The sequence below is a fragment of the Primulina huaijiensis genome, chromosome 13 (assembly GCF_012295235.1).
Source record: "Primulina huaijiensis isolate GDHJ02 chromosome 13, ASM1229523v2, whole genome shotgun sequence".
Lineage (NCBI taxonomy): Eukaryota > Viridiplantae > Streptophyta > Magnoliopsida > Lamiales > Gesneriaceae > Primulina > Primulina huaijiensis.
Window position 1 is genome coordinate 2,855,703 of NC_133318.1, and position 18,892 is coordinate 2,874,594.

Consider the following 18,892-nt stretch of genomic DNA (forward strand, 5'->3'; position numbering starts at 1 on the left):
AGTTTGTTATATTATTTTTATTTTTATTTTTATTTTTTTATTAAACTTTGTTGTATTATTAATTTCAAATTATCTGCCTTAAAATTATATTATATCATTAATATTTTAATCAAATTAAATATTTAAAATTTAAACTCAACTTATAACCATATATTATACCTATGACAGCCATTGGTTTGAATGATGGTAAGATGAAAGTATAATATAATGATTTATAACTTTAATTTTATAAATTTAAATTAAATATTAATTTAAATAATTATTTAATGTCTTATTATTCATACAAAACAATCTCTTTTGAAAAATTGACTTCGTTGTATGACCAATTATTAATTTGTCATTTGGTTCCTATCAAATTAATGACCATACCAATTATTAAATTATCAAATGGCCCTTGTTCCATGACAAATTATAGAACTACACACACTATACTCACTAATTACAAAAATGGATAAAAACTTTCAGCCCAATAAGTTAATTATTAGGGACGTCAAAATCAGCTAGACTCGTTATGCCAAATAGACATATTCGTTTGGAACTTTCCGGACCTGCCCGCCAAATGATGGGTTGTGGCGGGTTGGGTAAGCCAGTCCCAACACGCTTAATATAATTAAAAACAGGTTAAGTCAGTCCCGTAAAAAAAGAAGTTGCGACAATTCGAGAGTCGGCCCGTCTCACTAACCCGTTTTGACTGATACATTATTGCTTATTGAGGTTGTTTCAGGAATTTCAAATATCGTCAACCTCATCAACCCCCAATTCCCAAACCACAATCTTAAAAAATCTTGAAAGAATATCGAATCCAGATCGGACACGGATGCCCTGAACCAAGTTTTCGATCCACTAAGAGACTTTTCCAAAGACGGAGATTTGCTTGTGAAGCGATGCTACAGAGTAAAGTCATTTGCTGGACTCAAATTTTAATGCCTGATATATTAAAACTTCTACGAAAAAATTCAAATGAAAATTAAGATAAATCATCATTCTTAAAACAAATCGACATTTCTATTTGACGTTAACACAGAGGTTAGTGCATGACATTAAGAAAACTTGTCAATTCTCAATGGGGCACCAATCTCCGGAGGAAAGCTCACCAACTCTGCCACACCGGCTTTATCTATGAGAAACCACAAACTAATAAAATGCATGAAATTTGGATCAATTCTCAACGGGCACGGGAGGAGCCATGTGTTGCTCCAGTTCGGGTGACTTGTTTTTTTCCGATATTTTTTATACATAAAATTTTGTCTTATTTTTTCGGTAGCCCGGAACTCTATTTATCAATATTAGCTCAACCATGATTTAGAAAATTATAATCCAGTTAAAAATAAAAACCTGACTCAACCACTGTCAACGGACCCACCACTACTCCGGAGAAAAGCTCACTGACTCCAAAACAATGTTAAAGAAGCATGTCGCCAAACTTTTCAGCAAAAGTAGTCGTAGCAAAGTCTCCTTTTTGTTTCAGAAAATAATTTCATTTCGTGCATGAGAATGCAACAAATAACTTGGAAAATTCGTACCCAAAATCAGTGGCGGAGTTAGGTTTTTATTTCTACTCGGGCTAGAATTTTCTAAACTACGGTTGAGTTAATATAGACAAATGGAGCTCCGGACTACCGGAAAAGAAGACAAATATGTATAAAAAATATCGGAAAAAAACAAGTCACCCGGGCTACTGTCCGAGCGGAGCAACACAAGGCTCGGCCTGTGCCCAAAATTGTCAATTAGTTCACCACAGAACATGGATTTTCTACTTCTGGACACGCCCATCAGTATTGCTACTATACAACTGGCTTCAACTTCATCAGTTTCTACCATTTATCCATCTCCTTCACAAAACGAAACATTATTAAAAACATGAAACAAAAACTTAAAGCTTCAAGAAATAAAAGGTCACACGTAATAATTAACCATGCATATTTATATGAAATAGCAAATTTTACTTGGTAAAAGTTAAAGGGTACAATGTCAAATGTATTTCGATTATCTTGTCCCAAAACACCTATGAAAAGAAAAATAGTTTTTGGTTTCCAAGATATAATTTATTTATTAAATTATCTTTTTTTATTATTATTAATAAGATTGTGTAATAAATTATTTTATTAAATTGGGGCAGGATTAGTTAAAAAACACAAATGAATATGTTATATGCATGATTATTTTATTAAATTGTATGATAAAAAGTTATATGCATATGATCGTCAAAATCAATCATCAATTAAAACTCTAAATATGTAATGCATGAAAAAGAGATATTAACGAGCAATTTAAAAACACGGAAGTTATTTTCTATGTAAAAAAATATATGACATAATCCTTATTGTTTAGCTCATATCTTTGAAGCCCACTAACAATTGAAGCCCGCAGAATGTGAGAAGCCCAATAGACAAGCTCAAGTAGGAGTCAGTTGAAAACCACGATGGGAGGAGTTGGTCCACGATCCACAATGAATGATCGTGTAAGATGACAAAACTGTTCGGTGGAGTAGAACAACAGCTGAGATGAAAAATCAGAAAAATCACACCACAAACATTCAATAAAGCAGCAACAAAGCTTCTTCAATTTCTATCAATAGTTTATATTTATATTTTTCAAGTTCCAACATCCTAGTTTCTTTAGATTTGAACATATTCCTCCAACTTTCTTGTAAAAATGTTGGTCATGTTCATAACAACATAAATAAATTTGATGTTGTTCATGGATTTTCTCTACAATTTCATTATATTCCTCATTTTATATTTTTCGCTTTGAAGTCATACCGAGGAAATTAGAACTAACGGTCGAATCGGGACACACAACGTTTGACAAAGAAGTCGGATAATTCCATATTTGGCACGATCACGTGTCTGTCACGCCCCGCAAGTTTAGTGAGAAACACTTAATAATAAATATAAATTATTATGATCATTGATTAACATTTGTCAAAATATTAGATCTTTTATATATAATATTTTAATATCTTTATTTAATTATTTTGAAATCAAACTAACTAATTCAACAAATACAAAAATAACATTTTTTTATGAAAGTTTATTTCTTTGGTTATATTCCAAATTTTTTTTATAGTGAAAATCATACCGGTAAATTAAATTTTATATTTAATAATTATTATATGAGTTTATTTGATTTTATTTTATATTTACCATATAATCTTATTTAAATGTGTATTTCATTACATATATTGATTTATTTATTATTTTAATTGTATTTAACAAAAAATTAATAGTAATCAATACAGTCTACAAAAGATCGATTCTGACATAAAATTAATTATCTATGATATATAGTTCTAAAAACAAAAAGTAAATAGGATGTTAAATATTATTTAAATTGAATATTATAAGTTATATTTTACTATCCTTATTATTATTTCATTAGTTTTGATATTGTTTTGATGAGTTAGTCACAAATATTTTAAATTGATAATTATTTGTCATTAGTATGCTTCACTTATGTAACTTATGATTTATGCATTGATAAAATCCATAATTTAGTTGATTTTTATGTTATTATGCCTTATACGCAATGTTATTATATATATAATTTGTTTCTTCATTTCGTTCTATATATTGTCCTCTTTATAATTCATTATATAACATAAAATCAACAGCTTGAATTTTAATTTGGAAAACAATTTTGAAAGTAAGTTATATAAGTTTTTAATTGATTTATTCGTCTAATATGACAAGAGATTAAACTCAGATAAATAACAAAATGGTTCAAATTATTTTTAAAAAAATAAAAATTTTAATCTTTATTATATAATTGGTATTTACGTGTATCACACATGCTTCATGCTAGTAATATAATAAGTGTAGATAAATCAAATTTTAAACTAGACTGTTCCCGTTCCAAATGGTTGCACAAGCCGATAGAGTAATTGATATCCACCAACGATCAACACTGTTTGGTGAACGACTCCACCAACACAACCGTTGCAGCTCAACTTCCAATAAACAACCACAAAACTAGCCAAACTACTTTCTCTATATAAGCAAAAGCCAATGTTCTTCATCCCCCATCACCATTACTCACACTCATCCACCAAATTCTTAGCAAATGGCAAGCAACAAGCAGAGGGAAGATCTACGCGCGAATGCAGAAATAGTCCATGGAGCTGAGGAGTGCTACAAGCACTCCCTAAAGATGCTGGAAGAACTTGGATTTCCGAGAGGTGTGCTCCCACTCAAGAACCTCGAAGAGTGCGGTCTAGTGCGCGAGACCGGGTACGTGTGGATGAAACAGAAGGCCCCCTACGATCATTTCTTCGCCGGGACGAACAGTGTTGTTAGATATGACACAGAGGTGACTGCGATTGTGGAGAAAGGCAAGATGAAGAAGATGAGTGGTGTTAAAAGTAAGCAGCTTCTTCTATGGGTACCAATAGTTGAAATGAGCATTGAGGAATCAACGGGGAACAAGATTTACTTCAAGACTCCAGTGGGAATTGGGAGGTCTTTTCCTATCACTTCTTTCATGGATGAAGAGGAAAAGCACCAGCATTTGGAGACAATATGTGAATCCATTGAAACTTAACTAAATTTCAATACATATTTTCCAGCTATTTGCTTTGTATTTCATGCCATGCCATGCCATGCCTTGCTTGGCCATTGCAACTGTGTACCTTCTGAATAAAAGTTTGAAGGAGTCTTGTGTTTTAGTTTATGAATGATTTGAATGATGCTGCCAAATAAACAAAATAAATAAAGATTACAAACTACGGCAGTAAGTTTATTTTGGGATGGTCGATGAATTGTAGCTCATATGATACAAAAGTCTCAAGTTTAGGACTCAATTTCAGGTTCGAGACTCAATTGTAATATTCTCATACCCAAATAAGGAAAAAAAGTTTATTTTGGGATATTTGTCTTATTGCTGCAGCCGTGATTCATAGCAAAAATTATCACGATAAAAAATATATATGAAATTTTAACGAAAAACAGGATCCAGTGACTGAAAATTTAGATACACATGCAATTTACTTCCATGTTACCAAGTATCGGGAGCATGCCACAAAACTCATAATTTATACAAATAATTGTAATATAATGTCGATAAATTTATGGTACTACTTATTTAAATTAATTATATATATGATATCTTACTGCACTCATAATTTTATAGTTGACGAATCAAATAAAATATTATAAACAATAATAATAATTATTATTATTATTCTTACATTATTTTCTTAGGTTAACCGTAAACCATTGTTGGATTAAAAATTAGTTTGGTATTTGGTGCAAAAAATCATCAGTTTGATTCAAAATTGGCGCTAAAACTTTACTAGTGCCCTTTCGAAACTTCTCTCATGGTTGCTATTAAAATATCTTATGATGGAGTCCTAAACAAAAACAATTCATAGAATAAATACAACTCTGATTAGCGTAGAGATTTGTCTTTTGAAAATAAAAGAATTAAAGAGGATTAATCCACACATCATGATGCATGGCTCATGTTTAGTTTTCGAAAAAATCAATTTCACCATACCATAACCTTGTCAACAACACTCGAACATGTGAGCTAAAAGCCAAATCTACTCATATATATGTCCTCATCCCATGTCAAGAAAGACAGAATTAAAGATGCATGGGCATGGTAATACAAAATGAAGTTCTAAACCAGTTATCATTACACTACAACACACTTTACACATCTACGCTACTGAAGTAAAGTGTGATGCTTTTACACAAATTGCAGGTCGATAGGCTAATCAAACTCATAACTCAGTTATCTGTTTTTGCTCTCAAGCGGGCGATCAACTCATCCTGTTAATAGAAATGAAAGCACAAGAGAAGTAAATAAAATTGAAGTCGCTGCAGGACTACTAGATACATATATGTTGTCATTGTCAGATTGTATGATCTTTCATCACACTAGGACTAAAGGTATGGAAGCTACAAGATAAATATAACAGAACTTGCCTTTTTCCCTTTTCGTGAGAGTCCTTTCTTCTTGAGAAGAGAACGAAGTCTTTCTACTGTCAAGTTCTGAAGATTTTTGTCCACCACCTGGGATGATCCCTCTACATATAAAACAATGTGCATCATAGTAATTTAGTCACAACAAACTGATTAAAAGCAATGATAAATTATGGAACATAATCCATTCCCTTTCTTTAGCTATTCCACATACTAAAATAAGAGGGAGGTCAAATCGAAGAAAATCACACGGTACTTGAAAAAAGGATTTCATTGCTTCGTGCATCATGTGCTCCCTGCTTTTGTCTCAGGTTTAACCAAATAGAGAGTTGGTTTCCCAGTCAAATCTTAACTCACTAGATGCTATCGAGCTTGTATCTTCTTTGTTTATTCTCTCATGGAGTGGTCAACAAGTGAAAATATTGTCATCAATGTTGTCTACGTCGACTTTGAAATACAAATGTAGACAATGAAGATATGATTTTTCAAGGCACTGAAGTTCTTATGCACGTTACTGATATCAAACTAGGGTTCAGCTTCAGCTTGGTCCAATTCACTCGTTCAAGATCAAGGAAAATGGTGGAATCCCCACAGTTACACTTACTACGATTATAAGATTCAACTTCTATCAAGCTCAAATTATTAAGCCAATGCTAGTTCATATTTCATACTCGTTACAACTCAGCTTAAATACTATCCACATTTGAAGAACATCAAAGAACCTTCTTTCATTTTCAACCAAAAAACAAAAAGGTCCTAAGAATTATATGACTGGCACTCCCTAAGAGTGAATAGAGGTGGCTAACAAGAGAGGAAGCCACTCCACCTTGCGAAGATTCAGGAGTCATAACAGTTGCATATTGTTCGGTTAATGAGCTATCAAACAGAATCTATAAACATTTCACCTTGCAAAGAACTCAGCTGAGTGCTGGACATTGCCCTCTTCCCTGCAGCCTTACTGTCCAAAGCTCTATCAGCAGACCTGAGAAGATGAGGAAGAGAGCAGGACCAAATGGTTACAAAGGGAGGAATTAACCCAAAGGAAGTTAGAATCTATTCACACAGCTTAACGCCCCAGTAAGATGGACTTATCACCTTTTCTTAGAACTCTGACCTGCAGCTGGACCTTTTCCATATTTTGCAGAAGAAGCAGACTTATTCTTAAGCATAAGAGACCTAATCAGTATATTTGTCTGGTTTGTCTTTATAAGCTGCTCCTCTGATACAACAAGATCATGGCGATATATTCAATCTTTCAAATTAGCAATGACAAAAACATAAGTACAAACAAGCCACATTAAACAGAAAAAATAAAAAGGATATGCAGGTGTCCAGTTAATCAAAGCTTCCAGGATGCTAAGATATAACTATCAACATATTGGAATAGACAAATGAGATCTTCCAAGTACAAATGTCAGAGGCTGGCCATGCCAAGTGAATTGATTTGCCACTAAAAAGTAATCATGCTTTAACAGATTCTAGCATCATCGACAATCGAAAAAACAATTTACAGGCAGAAAGACTGATTGTAAACATGTAACATGTTCTTTGAGAAAAAAATAATCATATCCGAGATACATGATAATTAGCACTGTAACATTTATCTACAGAACCTAAACTTATTAATCCTGAACCTGGAGGCGATGTATCATGATCACAAACATACACCCGCATTCCACCCTGCACAGTTGTCCAACTTGTTAACAACAGAACAAAGGTGAAAAGCTATGGATATACTTTTAGGGAATTTAATGACCATTAAATATACCCCTCCCCTGTATATTTACAGAACCAAATAAGCAACCACCAAAAGATATCAGAAAAAGCAATTATATTTGTGAAAAATAACACTCCAATTTTCATTAGATTTCAAATGATATGTAGAAGATATGATTTCAGAATACAGTTTGAGAGTATCTGAGATTCAAGAATGTTTGGAAAAATTCCGGTAGTCCATTTTGATTCAATCGTTCTAAACCTTTATTTCAGCCACATGTTTCACTCATAACACAATCTTGGACGTGTTCAGATCTCAGCAAGAAACATGGGCTTCATGAGGTGACATCAAATGCCCAAACAAATTCAAAGTGTGTCGGAACTCCAAGATCAACATACTGGAATATTTATTTATTCATCACCTAGCCAGTTACCTACAAGTACTAGCTTTGAAAGGCTAAGTACATAAACTGTCACAAAGTTCAAGCTAAGAAATCCGTCATCACAGCCTTCTTTCATTATAATCTCCTTGTGGAAAACTGTTCGTTGAATACGGTCCCATCTGCAATACCAAGAAAACTGTTGATTTTCATCTTTTCAATTTTCCCCAGTATACATAATGTTTCTTTATGATAGTCGTGACCTCAAGTAAGGAATGAGATAATTTTTCCAGAACCAATCCCCATTTTCTCCCCGTGGCTAATTTCAAACTAAACACATTGCTTAATTGCCGAAAACAACATTCAACGTCGTCAAAGTTAACATTCGGTCAGCATCCAAATGTACGTTCCTTGCTCATATACCAAAGGTTAAAAACCTTTAAAGTTCCAGAATTTACCCATCCAGGCCAACATTGTAAAGATGATCGGTAGTAGAAGCATTCAAGAATTAGTAATACATCATGCAACGAAGCAATTCTCTGCAAAAAAAAATTAGGGTTTTCGAAAAAGAATAATACCGGATTGGAGGAAAAGACTGTGGAGGAAAAGAGTCCGCGAGAGGGGAGGTTGGCCAGAAATTCGGTGGCGGAACCAGTGGCAGTATTGCCCGAATCGGGCGGCGATGGTGATGCGCAACCACCATCCATGGCGACTTATAATTTCACAGTTAAATATAACAATGGTCAATAAGCGGGAAGATTAACCAATTTTTTCCCCTTAAATTGGTTTTTTATTTTTTTTATTTTTTATAATTAATATCGAAATCGAGATCTTATAATAAATTTATGATGATCAAAATAACCCTAATTTTAGTTATCAAAATTTAAATTTTTTCCTGTCATAACACCATTTGGTGTGTTATAAGATATGAATAATTTTTATAATTTTGTATTATTCAGTGTTTGGATTGAATTCGACGGTCACATAATAACCTTAATTTTGATTATCAAAAATTGATTTTTTTTAGTCACGACACCATTGGTTCATAAGATATGATATTGATAATTTATATTTTTGTGTTATTCGGTGTTTGATTTAATTTCTACCATCACAGTCTTTGATTTATTTATCATAATGTTATAATAAGTTTTTGTGAAACGATCTCATGAACCTTTATCATATTTAAAATAATAAATAATATTTTTAATATAAAAAATGATATTTTTTCACGAGATAGTCTCACAAAAATTTTTATGTCCGAAACTGCACCAAAACTCTATGTGATCCACATCAAATTAGTAAGTAGTATTTGAGGGACAAATGTTTTGTTACATCAAAATCGTTAAATTTATTTTTAAATTGAAATCTCTGAACCAAAACGTGCATATTTTCTGTTAGTTGAACTAACCAACAACTATTGGCGGATTTTTCGAAGCTTGGCGGATTTTTCGAAGCTCAGACTTTACTTCTTCCTCAGTTCAGTTTTGAAGTGGTAATATTCTGAATCTTGTGTTGTAAAATTTCTTCCCATTTCCTTTTTGTTTCTGTTTTTTAAAAGGAGTAATTCGATCAAGTCCTTCCCGGGCTTTGCGTTATGGACATTTCTGTACCATTGGAACAAATTCAAAGCAGCTCGATGCTTGCATGTTCGCTCACAAAATCAATAATTTTCAAACAAAAATTCCCACTTTACGAGTATTGTTCATTCAATAAGAGAAAATGCAGAACACCCTTTTCCCATTTTCGGTGTTCTATGTTAGATCATGAATTAAGACCTCGACCTATGCCTAAACCTTTCAAAGAAGGTGAGAGGATTTTCAAGGAAGATGCAGAAAACGTTTTGGAAGATGCCAAGATCGCGAATTCAAGCTCTTGCTCTGGTATTTGTGGTCAAATAGAGAAGCTTGTTTTGTGTAAAAGGTACCACGAGGCTCTTGAATTGTTTGAGATTTTGGAATGCGAGAATAATTTTGTTGACAATAGTACTTATGATGCACTGATAAGCGCTTGCATTGGACTGAGATCGATAAGAGGTGTCAAGCGGGTGTTTAGTCATATGCTTGATTCCGAGGTTGGTCTGGATTTATATATGATGAATAGGGTGTTGGCGATGCACGTGAAATGTGGTATGATGATTGATGCGCATCAATTATTTGACGATATGCCAGAAAGGAATTTGGTTTCATGGAACACGATGATCTGTGGACTTGTGGATTCCGCTAACTACATAGGTGCGTTCAGGTTGTTTTTGATGATGTGGGAGGAATTCTCAGATGCTGGGTCTAGGACAATGGCAACCATGATTCGAGCATCTGCTGGCTTGGAGCTGATTGGTATTGGACAGCAGTTGCATTCCTGCGCTTTGAAGATGTGTGTGAGTAAGGATATCTTCGTGTCGTGTACATTGATTGACATGTATAGCAAGTGTGGTAACATTGAGGATGCGAGATTTGTGTTTGATGAGATGCCGGAAAAAACCACTGTAGGATGGAACAGTATAATCGCGGGTTATGCATTTAATGGTTATAGTGAAGAAGCTTTGAGGATTTACTATGAAATGCAGGATTTTGGCACCAAAATGGATCATTTTACTTACACAAATATTTTAGCAGTTTGTACAAGGCTAGCCTCATTAGAGCATGCCAAACATGTTCACGCTGGTCTAGTTAGAAATGGATTCGAGTCAGATATTGTTGCTAATACTGCACTTGTGGACTTCTATAGCAAATGGGGAAGGATAGCAGATGCTCGGAATGTCTTTGAGAAAATGCCTCAAAAAAATATCCGGTCTTGGAATGCCTTAATATCTGGATATGGTAGTCATGGAAGGGGAGCCGAGGCAGTTGAATTATTTGAGCTCATGGTTCGTGAACGAATGGTGCCCAATCATGTTACTTTTTTGGCAGTTTTATCTGCTTGTAGCTATTCGGGGCTCTCTGATTGTGGGTGGGAAATATTCGAATCTATGAGTAGGGACTACAAGGTGAAGCCTCGGGCAAAGCACTATGCTTGTATGGTTGAATTATTAGGCAGAGAAGGGCTCTTGGATGAAGCTTTGGCATTTATAAGAAATGCTCCATTTAGACCTACAAAAAATATGTGGGCTGCATTGCTCACAGCTTGTAGGGCCCACAAGAATTTTGTGCTTGGTAAATATGCAACTGAGCAACTATATGGAATGGAACCAGAAAAGCTCTCTAACTATGTCGTGCTTTTGAATATTTATAATGGTTCTGGGAAATTGGAAGAAGCAGCAGAAGTTTTCCAAACCTTGAGGAAAAAGGGCATGAGAATGGTGCCTGCTTGTACTTGGATAGAAATAAAGAGGCAGCCAAATGCTTTCTATACTGGAGACAAGTCCCATCCTCAAACGAAGGATATATATGATAATTTAGATTACATCATGCTGCAAATCTCACGGCTTGGATATGCTCCCGAGGGAAATAATATGCTTCCGGATGTTGATGAAAGAGAACAGTCGATGATACTTCATCACAGTGAAAAGCTAGCGATTTCGTTTGGGCTTATTAATACTCCTAGTTCAACTCCTTTGCAACTTGTCCAGAGCCATAGAATTTGCAATGATTGCCACAATGCTATCAAACTGATTTCCTTGGTTAGCAAACGGGAAATTGTTTTCAGGGATGCTAGTAGATTCCATCGTTTTAAAGATGGCAGATGTTCTTGTGGTGATTACTGGTGACATCCATTTTGCTATTTTTGTAAAACAGCGGGACAAATAGCTTGTTGTTCTATTCAATAAGATTGTGGAACATAAATTATTTGATTGTAAGATTATCCAAACTAATTTTTTATCCTTTGGGAATTAGTTCATGTTCTTTGGTCACTTCAGATTGTAGCTGAGTACCTGGGGGCTGGGGATGATATGTGTTGGCATTTTTGCAGAGTTTCAAACTTAATTCTGTGATTAATTGTGTTGTTTAGGGGTAGAATTATATTTTCCCTTCTGTGCATCTTTTTCTGTCCTTGTCTTTATATCTCATAACTTGGAGTGTCCATTTCTTGTAATTAGTGTTATTTGAAACATTATCTGATACCTTGTTCTAGAATACCTTCACTCGTTATCCATTATCATTTCCTATTTAAATTTTTATGTCATCATCATATATGTATAAGGTAAGCTTGCAGGTTATATCTTTTATCATCAGGAGTCTACATCTTTATATGAGGAAATTTGTAACTACGACTGAAAAGTTGGGATTTTCTGTTATGTTCAAGTTATTTCGTCAGCCATCAAAACATATTTGTCATATCTCAAAACTTAAAAGGATCAGTTCTACCATTTTTCAACACTCCAGCATGGATACTTTACGAATATCTTTTTTGCTATTGAAGGTGAAAGCTGTCACGACCCGAGACCGAGGCCGGGAGACATCCGGTGTTCTACAATGGAAAAGACCCGATAGTATAATATCGTAATGATATGATAATTGTAGTGGGTGTGTATTATACGAGTTTAGAGTTAGTTGGTGTTATACGAGTTTAGAGTCAAATCTAGCCGGCGAGCTATTCCCCAAAAATGCTCGTTAATAAGAATTAAGGTTTCAAATCAACAATCGGTGCTTCTTGAGTGAAGGATCGAGGCAATGAGGACGCGCCTTACTAAGGCTTGAGCTCTTGGAGTTGCTTGTTGGGGGTCTTTCCCATGCTTGTTAGCGATTGAAAGCACTAGGATCCCGATCTGTCTTATTGACCAACTTTTAGACTTTGAAAAATCAAGTGGCAAGGCATGTTTGTTTCATAATCACATAATCGCAAAACAACAAGTCTCGTAGTAGTCAAACAACCAGTCTATTTCATAAAATAGATCATCTCTTTACAAAGCGATTAAAAACAAAATACGGAAGCGTACAACAATAAACAGAACAAAACTTCTTTTTAACGAAATGGGGCTCGATCACCAACCCCAAAACTGATGTTTCTCTTCATCCTCTCGCTCAAGTGTGTGATGGAGTACAAGGGGTGAGTATTTGGAAAAATACTCAGCAAGTAAGAGTCGATCGAATACAGAAAATATATACATATAATCCTCAAATATATATTCAAAATGCTGAATCGTAAGGCGCATAGAACAAATCTTTCAAGTATTGACAAGCATGGTATCATCATAGCAAGTCTTGATCTCATATCAAGAAACATATTTCAAATAACCAGTAGCATTGAAACTCGTATCATACTCAATGGAGTTACTGATCATTCTCCTATATATAATTCTTCTAAAGGGTGAGGTCATATATCGGTTATTTTTACCCAGCGTATCAGAACCGTAGCATGGTTACTTTTACCCATCATGTAAGGGTCATAATTCGGAAAATTTCTTTTATCATTTCAAATCAAGTTGTAACAGTGCTAAATCATGCTTGCAATAAACAATACATATCTTAATTATCGAATTGTTCAAGAATATCACAACCAGCAGCAGTTCGATATTAAGCAATTCGATGGTTCAATATTCGTGGTTCTAAAAACCATATTTCAAATTGACGGTTCGAAATAAGCTTCAAAGAGTGAAAGGTCATATCACGGTCGATCGATTTAAATCATACATACGAGTTTAGAAGCAAAAGCCCACTTGCTGTATTTGGTTCGAAACATGGAAAAGCTAGCCGCTGGTCTCATGGTTTAGGAAGGACGGACAGAAACATGCTGCACAGAAAGATCGAGATATTGCTGAACTCTAGCCGCTTGTATAAGAAACTCGGATAAATTTTCGCTGTTGATTGGTTGCTGGTACTCGCTGGTCAGACAAAGTTTTGCCGCTAGTGTTTGACAACCTGACATGGTCTCGCCACTGAATGCTATACAATTTTTTAGAGAGTTTGGGAGCTTAAGAGGTGTGAATTTCTGAAAGCTTCGGTCCTCTATTTATAGGAGAGGATTTGTAGTCGCCGATCGGCTGTCACTTCTTGGTCATTACAGCCCTCTTAAATGAATAAAATGACCTTAACTCCGACTGTTATGCAAAGTGGTCAAAGTGCCAATTAATTTGTTATTTAATCAAGCCGTGTTAGCACTGGAAACCGCGTAAGTCATCAGGCAGAATCGAGCTGTCGATCAAAATGTTAAAATCGAGCTGGATGAAGTCTCGCCGGTACAAGTGTCGCCACTTATAAGTCAAGCCGCAAAGATGTCTCGTCGTTCGCATTTCTCGCTGTTTGCAAGTCTTGCTGCTCGCAAGTTGAGCTGCAATGTTTTCGTCGGTACATTTCTAACTGCATCAAGTCTTGCCGCTTGAATTTCTCATCGTTCAAAACTCGAGCCGTTAGCTGGAAATTTCGCGCTCTTCACAAAAGCCATCCAGTTGCGTCTTGTTAGGTGGCCAAGACTTTTGATTTCTCATCATGTTACTTTTTTACTGAAGCAGCCAAATAACGACTAAAACTCATTACCTAGCTTTGAGAAATCACGTTCTCTACCATTTGGTTATTTGGAGGATCACAAAAAAACCTAAACAATTCTTGGATCTTTTGAACTTTTGTGCATTTTTTTTCTCTACATACAGTTTGAAATAAAGTTTTTATCAGTTGAACTGCACAAATTACTTTGTTACATTCACACATCCTAGTTCAAATTAACTGTCATTGTGGAAGGGGCTTTTGAGATTATCATCCCATGCATTTGGTGGCCTCGTGATCTTGTTAAAAGTCTCAATGGTTGAATGGAGATACCTCATTAGCCAAGATAAAAGGACTAATATAGTCAGGAGTTCCTGTGTGATTAGGTGAATTAAAATATGAACTTTTAGCAGACTGAAATAATTCATAATTTACATATCTTAAAAATTCTTCTTCCGACTTCAAACTTTGGAATCCTTTCACATATCTTGGCATTAACCAACTTGTATCTATTTGCTCTGTATAACCATGGATTCTTGATAGCAAGAAGATTGAAGGTCGTCATCATTCCGCGTCATGCCATAACATATCATGAGTACTGATTTGTTCTGTCCTCTGATGAGAGTCGATCAATATCAGCGGGCACAATGGTGGAAGGAAACTTCTTTTGCAGAGGGATCATGTTTTTATTTTGAACTTGGAATATATATGCTATCTGCTATTTATTTTTCCCTATATACAGGCTGGTGCTTGTGGCTTTTGTTCTCTGCTTTAAAGATGAGCATTATGTTGATTCTGCGCAATAAAGTTTTATCCTGCACTGTGATTTATTGACTACAGAGAACAGCATGAGATGACAACTTTCCTTTGGATGCTCCCTCCTCTAAGTGTTAGCATCAACAGGAATCGAATCAAGAGAGTATGCTTTAGGTCCTCCTGGGTGACTAGGAGCATTAACAGAATGTTGTAAAACTCTGAAGGCTCGTGGCAATTTAATGGAATGAAAATCGGTTGATCTTGCATGGTTCACATTTGAAATGCCATCAAATCACTAATTGTCTCGTGGATATTACCTGACCTAGGTAACAGTTTTAAGTTCATTAGACCACCATGTGCTCAACATGAGAACTGAAAATTCTCCGTGGGAAACGAAATGTTCAATCCATTATATCTTATTCTACATGGTTTATCGTTTCCCAGGCTGATGGAGTTGAAAATTATTCATGATGTTGTATCCCTTAAACGATCTCTCTCTTTTATGTATTATTATGCATCGATGAATCTTTTTGTGATTTCGTTATGTCTTAATGTGCTAGAGAGACACAAATTGATTGACACCATGGAGTTACCCTACTAAGATATACTAATGGGCGGTGGCCTGTGGGTGGGTGGATCGGTTGGAGTGGTACTGAGCAAAGTGAACAAGAGCAAGAGTGGCTAACCCTGATTTATGGAATGGAGGGGAGTCCATTATTCCCCCCCTTCCCTCATCCAGAACAAGTCTTTGAAAGCATAAGAGAAAGGTGTCTTGCTAGCTCGTTGAATTGTGCTGGATCTCACCAATATGACTAATTCAAAGAGTGATGTTAACTGCTCAAAAAATAGCCACAGGTAATATTCATTGGGCTTTTTTTTCGATATTTTCTTAATTTGGAGGGCCTAAGTTTGTTTTATAATGACAGTATCAGCACTTTTATCTGAATTATATAAGAGAAAGTCGATACAAAGTTATTAGCCTCCACTCAGGGCTGTTGACAGTACACTTTTTAAAATTACTACATATATGTCAGCATACTTATGATAATAAATTTACATATTATTAAGCTCACTTTCCAAAAAGTCTGCAATACCCAGAATAATATTGCTCATTCTTGTATTTACAATTTTTTTTTAACTTTTTCTAAGAGGTGAAAATCCCGTGTACCCTTGATATAATCAGAACAGAAGTCATGGAAATTCACCACTAGGATAAAATCTGAATTAAAAAATATCGATTGTAACCTTAAACGTGGGCCAAACCAAAACACATTCTGCAATGATTCTGAATGAAGTTAAAAACTGATGTATAATTTCAAAATACTCTTGAACATTATAAAAAAAATGGAAAATGAATAATAAAAGACTACCTACTCTTTCATAATCCCATAACCCAATGCTTTTGCGCGAATATCTCAAATACGTATACTCTCCGTATGTGTCATACGTATGTATATACACAACGTGATATAACATGGATCACCACAAAAAAAATTGTCTAACAACTGAAGAAACGCAAGTAAAGGCTTTGTAATACAACCATTGCAAGTGCTTTAAATGTCACTAAAGAATGGGGTAAGACAACACTTTATATTCAATCCATGGACCATATTTAATTTATTTGATATATATTTGAACTATACATAAGTATATGCAATTGATCAAGACTTTGAAATCAATGATGAAGCACTTTATAGTTTTAACTTTATTGCTTCTAATAATAAAGCATGTATCCCACTCCCAAACTGTTACCGCCATGGTGTTATCCACATTTCTAATTTGTCAGTGTTTGAGTCCTACAAAAAAATGAAAACTTGCCCACCTTCAAAAGTCCTCTGCCATGTTCTCTGCACTACTTTATACAAATAGTTCATTTTAATGAACAGCTTCGAACTTTTATCCGTGCCTCAAAAATTTATAATTTTCTCCAAATCTGGCCTGGTAGAAGTGTAAATCTTTTTATTTGTGATCGGATATGGATTATTACTGCAATTATTCAGTTGATGATGAAATATTTTTGTGGGTTTTTCATATAAATCTAATATTGGGCCTTGTTGATTTTACTGTGGAATGAAATGCCGACAATTTGAAAAGACAAATGTTAAGGATTTGTCATAATATTTGTGCTGAGGATCACTCAAAACATGCATGGTCCTATCTCTTTTCTTGTGTTTGCCTTTATGAAAATTAAATTTGATTGATATTCGAAATTGGTGGATGTGCTGAATACATCATATACGCAAGTGACAGAAAGTGTAGAATACAGAAGCTGTCATATTCAAAAAACAAATGATTGATAATATGTTGGTATCAAGAAATGCAACATTTAACCATTATTTCGTCTATTTTTTTCTTGCTTCGAGATATAAATCATTCACAACATCAATGGTTCAAAATCACCAGAATAATTAATCTGTCACCTTATTACATCTTTTCCCTGAAGTTTTAGTAGTTAGCGATTTTAATAATAATCGTCTTTAGTATATATACATATCCATAAATCATAGAACTTTTTTTTGTTCGTTTCGTTCGAACTATTTTGGTGGTGACTCTTGATATTCCAAATATTGCCTGTATCGGGGATGACAATATGCATGTGAAAAGTTAAAAGAAAATAATTTTCATTCATCAGATACTGCATCTGGTTCAGCACTCAGTGAGGATGCTACGACATTGATATGCTGTGTGTGTGAATAATATTTGATATTTTTAGAGTCAGGCCTTTTTGTTCCCATACCTTGTTGCTGCTATACGTGCAAAAGTAAGAGCAACTTTTAAAAGGACCAAAACTATTAATTATATGGTATATTTGGTGTTGTGCGTTCACTAATTATTTTGTCATGGCACTATCCTATTGTGTGTATATGTGTGTGTGAGTTTCATTTTGTTTGGAGTACACTTAGTCTGGTTTTTCGCGTATTGAGATTTTCGATCTGGAAATTGTGAAAAAAATTATCATCGTTATAGAAGCTATTAAATAACATGATTATGCGGACTATAACTCGCTCATACTCGAGGATTAAGCACGATGAGGTGGTCTCTCTTATAATTGATATATGTTAAACATAGAAATTCATTTGATTCTTTGTAAAGTCATCGTCTAACCAACCGGCTCGGACACTAAACCATCCGTGCCTGTTCATGCTAACCTGCCCTATTACCAAGTCTCCATAGCCATTTTGTTCTGTCTCATACCTACTACATAATATTTCATGAAGTGGCATATTAAGTTTCACAGGCTCTATCATCTAATGTACTAGCTTCTTAGTTTCAGACTTTACTGTAGGTGTTGCCGACAAATCTTTAGAGCCGTCGCCGTCATTCTTTGACCCCAGCTCAGGACGGCTTTTAGGGAGCCTTTATATCATCTCGCTGACGGCCCTTAAAGCATCCTTAATGCTGTGACTTAAGCCAATGTATGTCCACAAGATCATTCCTAGGTGTGTAAATATTGATGGGATGTGATCAAGAATCCTACAAAAGCAATTATTCAGATGGAAACATGTCAAATGGGTAGCTGTTACACACTGTTAATAGTGTTAGTAATGTTTTTAGTAAAACTTACAATCTTATCCTGAAATTGTATTGTGTTTCTTTCATGTGTTGGGTTTCCAGACATGGATAGTGGGTGTAAAGTTAAGAAGTTGAATACAATTGTATACAGCTATGCTGTCCTCTTCTCACTGAATTCTTGTTTGCTTTTTGTTCTCATTCATTTGCCTTTTCTAACCCCCATAAGGTTCTAAACTTGACTATGACC

General features: G+C 34.8%; 3 protein-coding genes and 1 long non-coding RNA gene across 4 annotated transcripts; 3 read left to right on the plus strand and 1 right to left on the minus strand.

Annotated features, from left to right (window-relative positions):
- Positions 1 to 4,005: 4,005 nt before the first annotated feature.
- On the plus strand, positions 4,006 to 4,663 carry LOC140956258 (uncharacterized). Its single transcript, XM_073412957.1, has one exon. It carries the CDS (start codon positions 4,063 to 4,065, stop codon positions 4,537 to 4,539), a length of 477 nt encoding a protein of 158 aa, XP_073269058.1. The 5' UTR covers positions 4,006 to 4,062; the 3' UTR covers positions 4,540 to 4,663.
- An 859-nt stretch (positions 4,664 to 5,522) lies between these two features.
- Positions 5,523 to 8,765, minus strand: LOC140990909 (protein LOWER TEMPERATURE 1-like). Its single transcript, XM_073460762.1, has 6 exons — positions 8,599 to 8,765; positions 7,559 to 7,604; positions 7,020 to 7,143; positions 6,830 to 6,906; positions 5,928 to 6,028; positions 5,523 to 5,771 (listed from the first exon to the last, which is right to left on the minus strand). Exons 1-6 carry the CDS (start codon positions 8,725 to 8,727, stop codon positions 5,730 to 5,732), a joined length of 519 nt encoding a protein of 172 aa, XP_073316863.1. The 5' UTR covers positions 8,728 to 8,765; the 3' UTR covers positions 5,523 to 5,729.
- Positions 8,766 to 9,344: 579 nt separating this feature from the next.
- On the plus strand, positions 9,345 to 18,803 carry LOC140991691 (uncharacterized). The gene is made up of 4 exons (XR_012177937.1): positions 9,345 to 9,512; positions 15,217 to 15,458; positions 15,693 to 15,987; positions 18,407 to 18,803. It is a non-coding gene; the product is annotated as an uncharacterized lncRNA (long non-coding RNA).
- On the plus strand, positions 9,507 to 11,867 carry LOC140991690 (pentatricopeptide repeat-containing protein At5g50390, chloroplastic-like). The gene has a single exon (XM_073461795.1). It carries the CDS (start codon positions 9,615 to 9,617, stop codon positions 11,721 to 11,723), a length of 2,109 nt encoding a protein of 702 aa, XP_073317896.1. The 5' UTR covers positions 9,507 to 9,614; the 3' UTR covers positions 11,724 to 11,867.
- Positions 18,804 to 18,892: the final 89 nt, after the last annotated feature.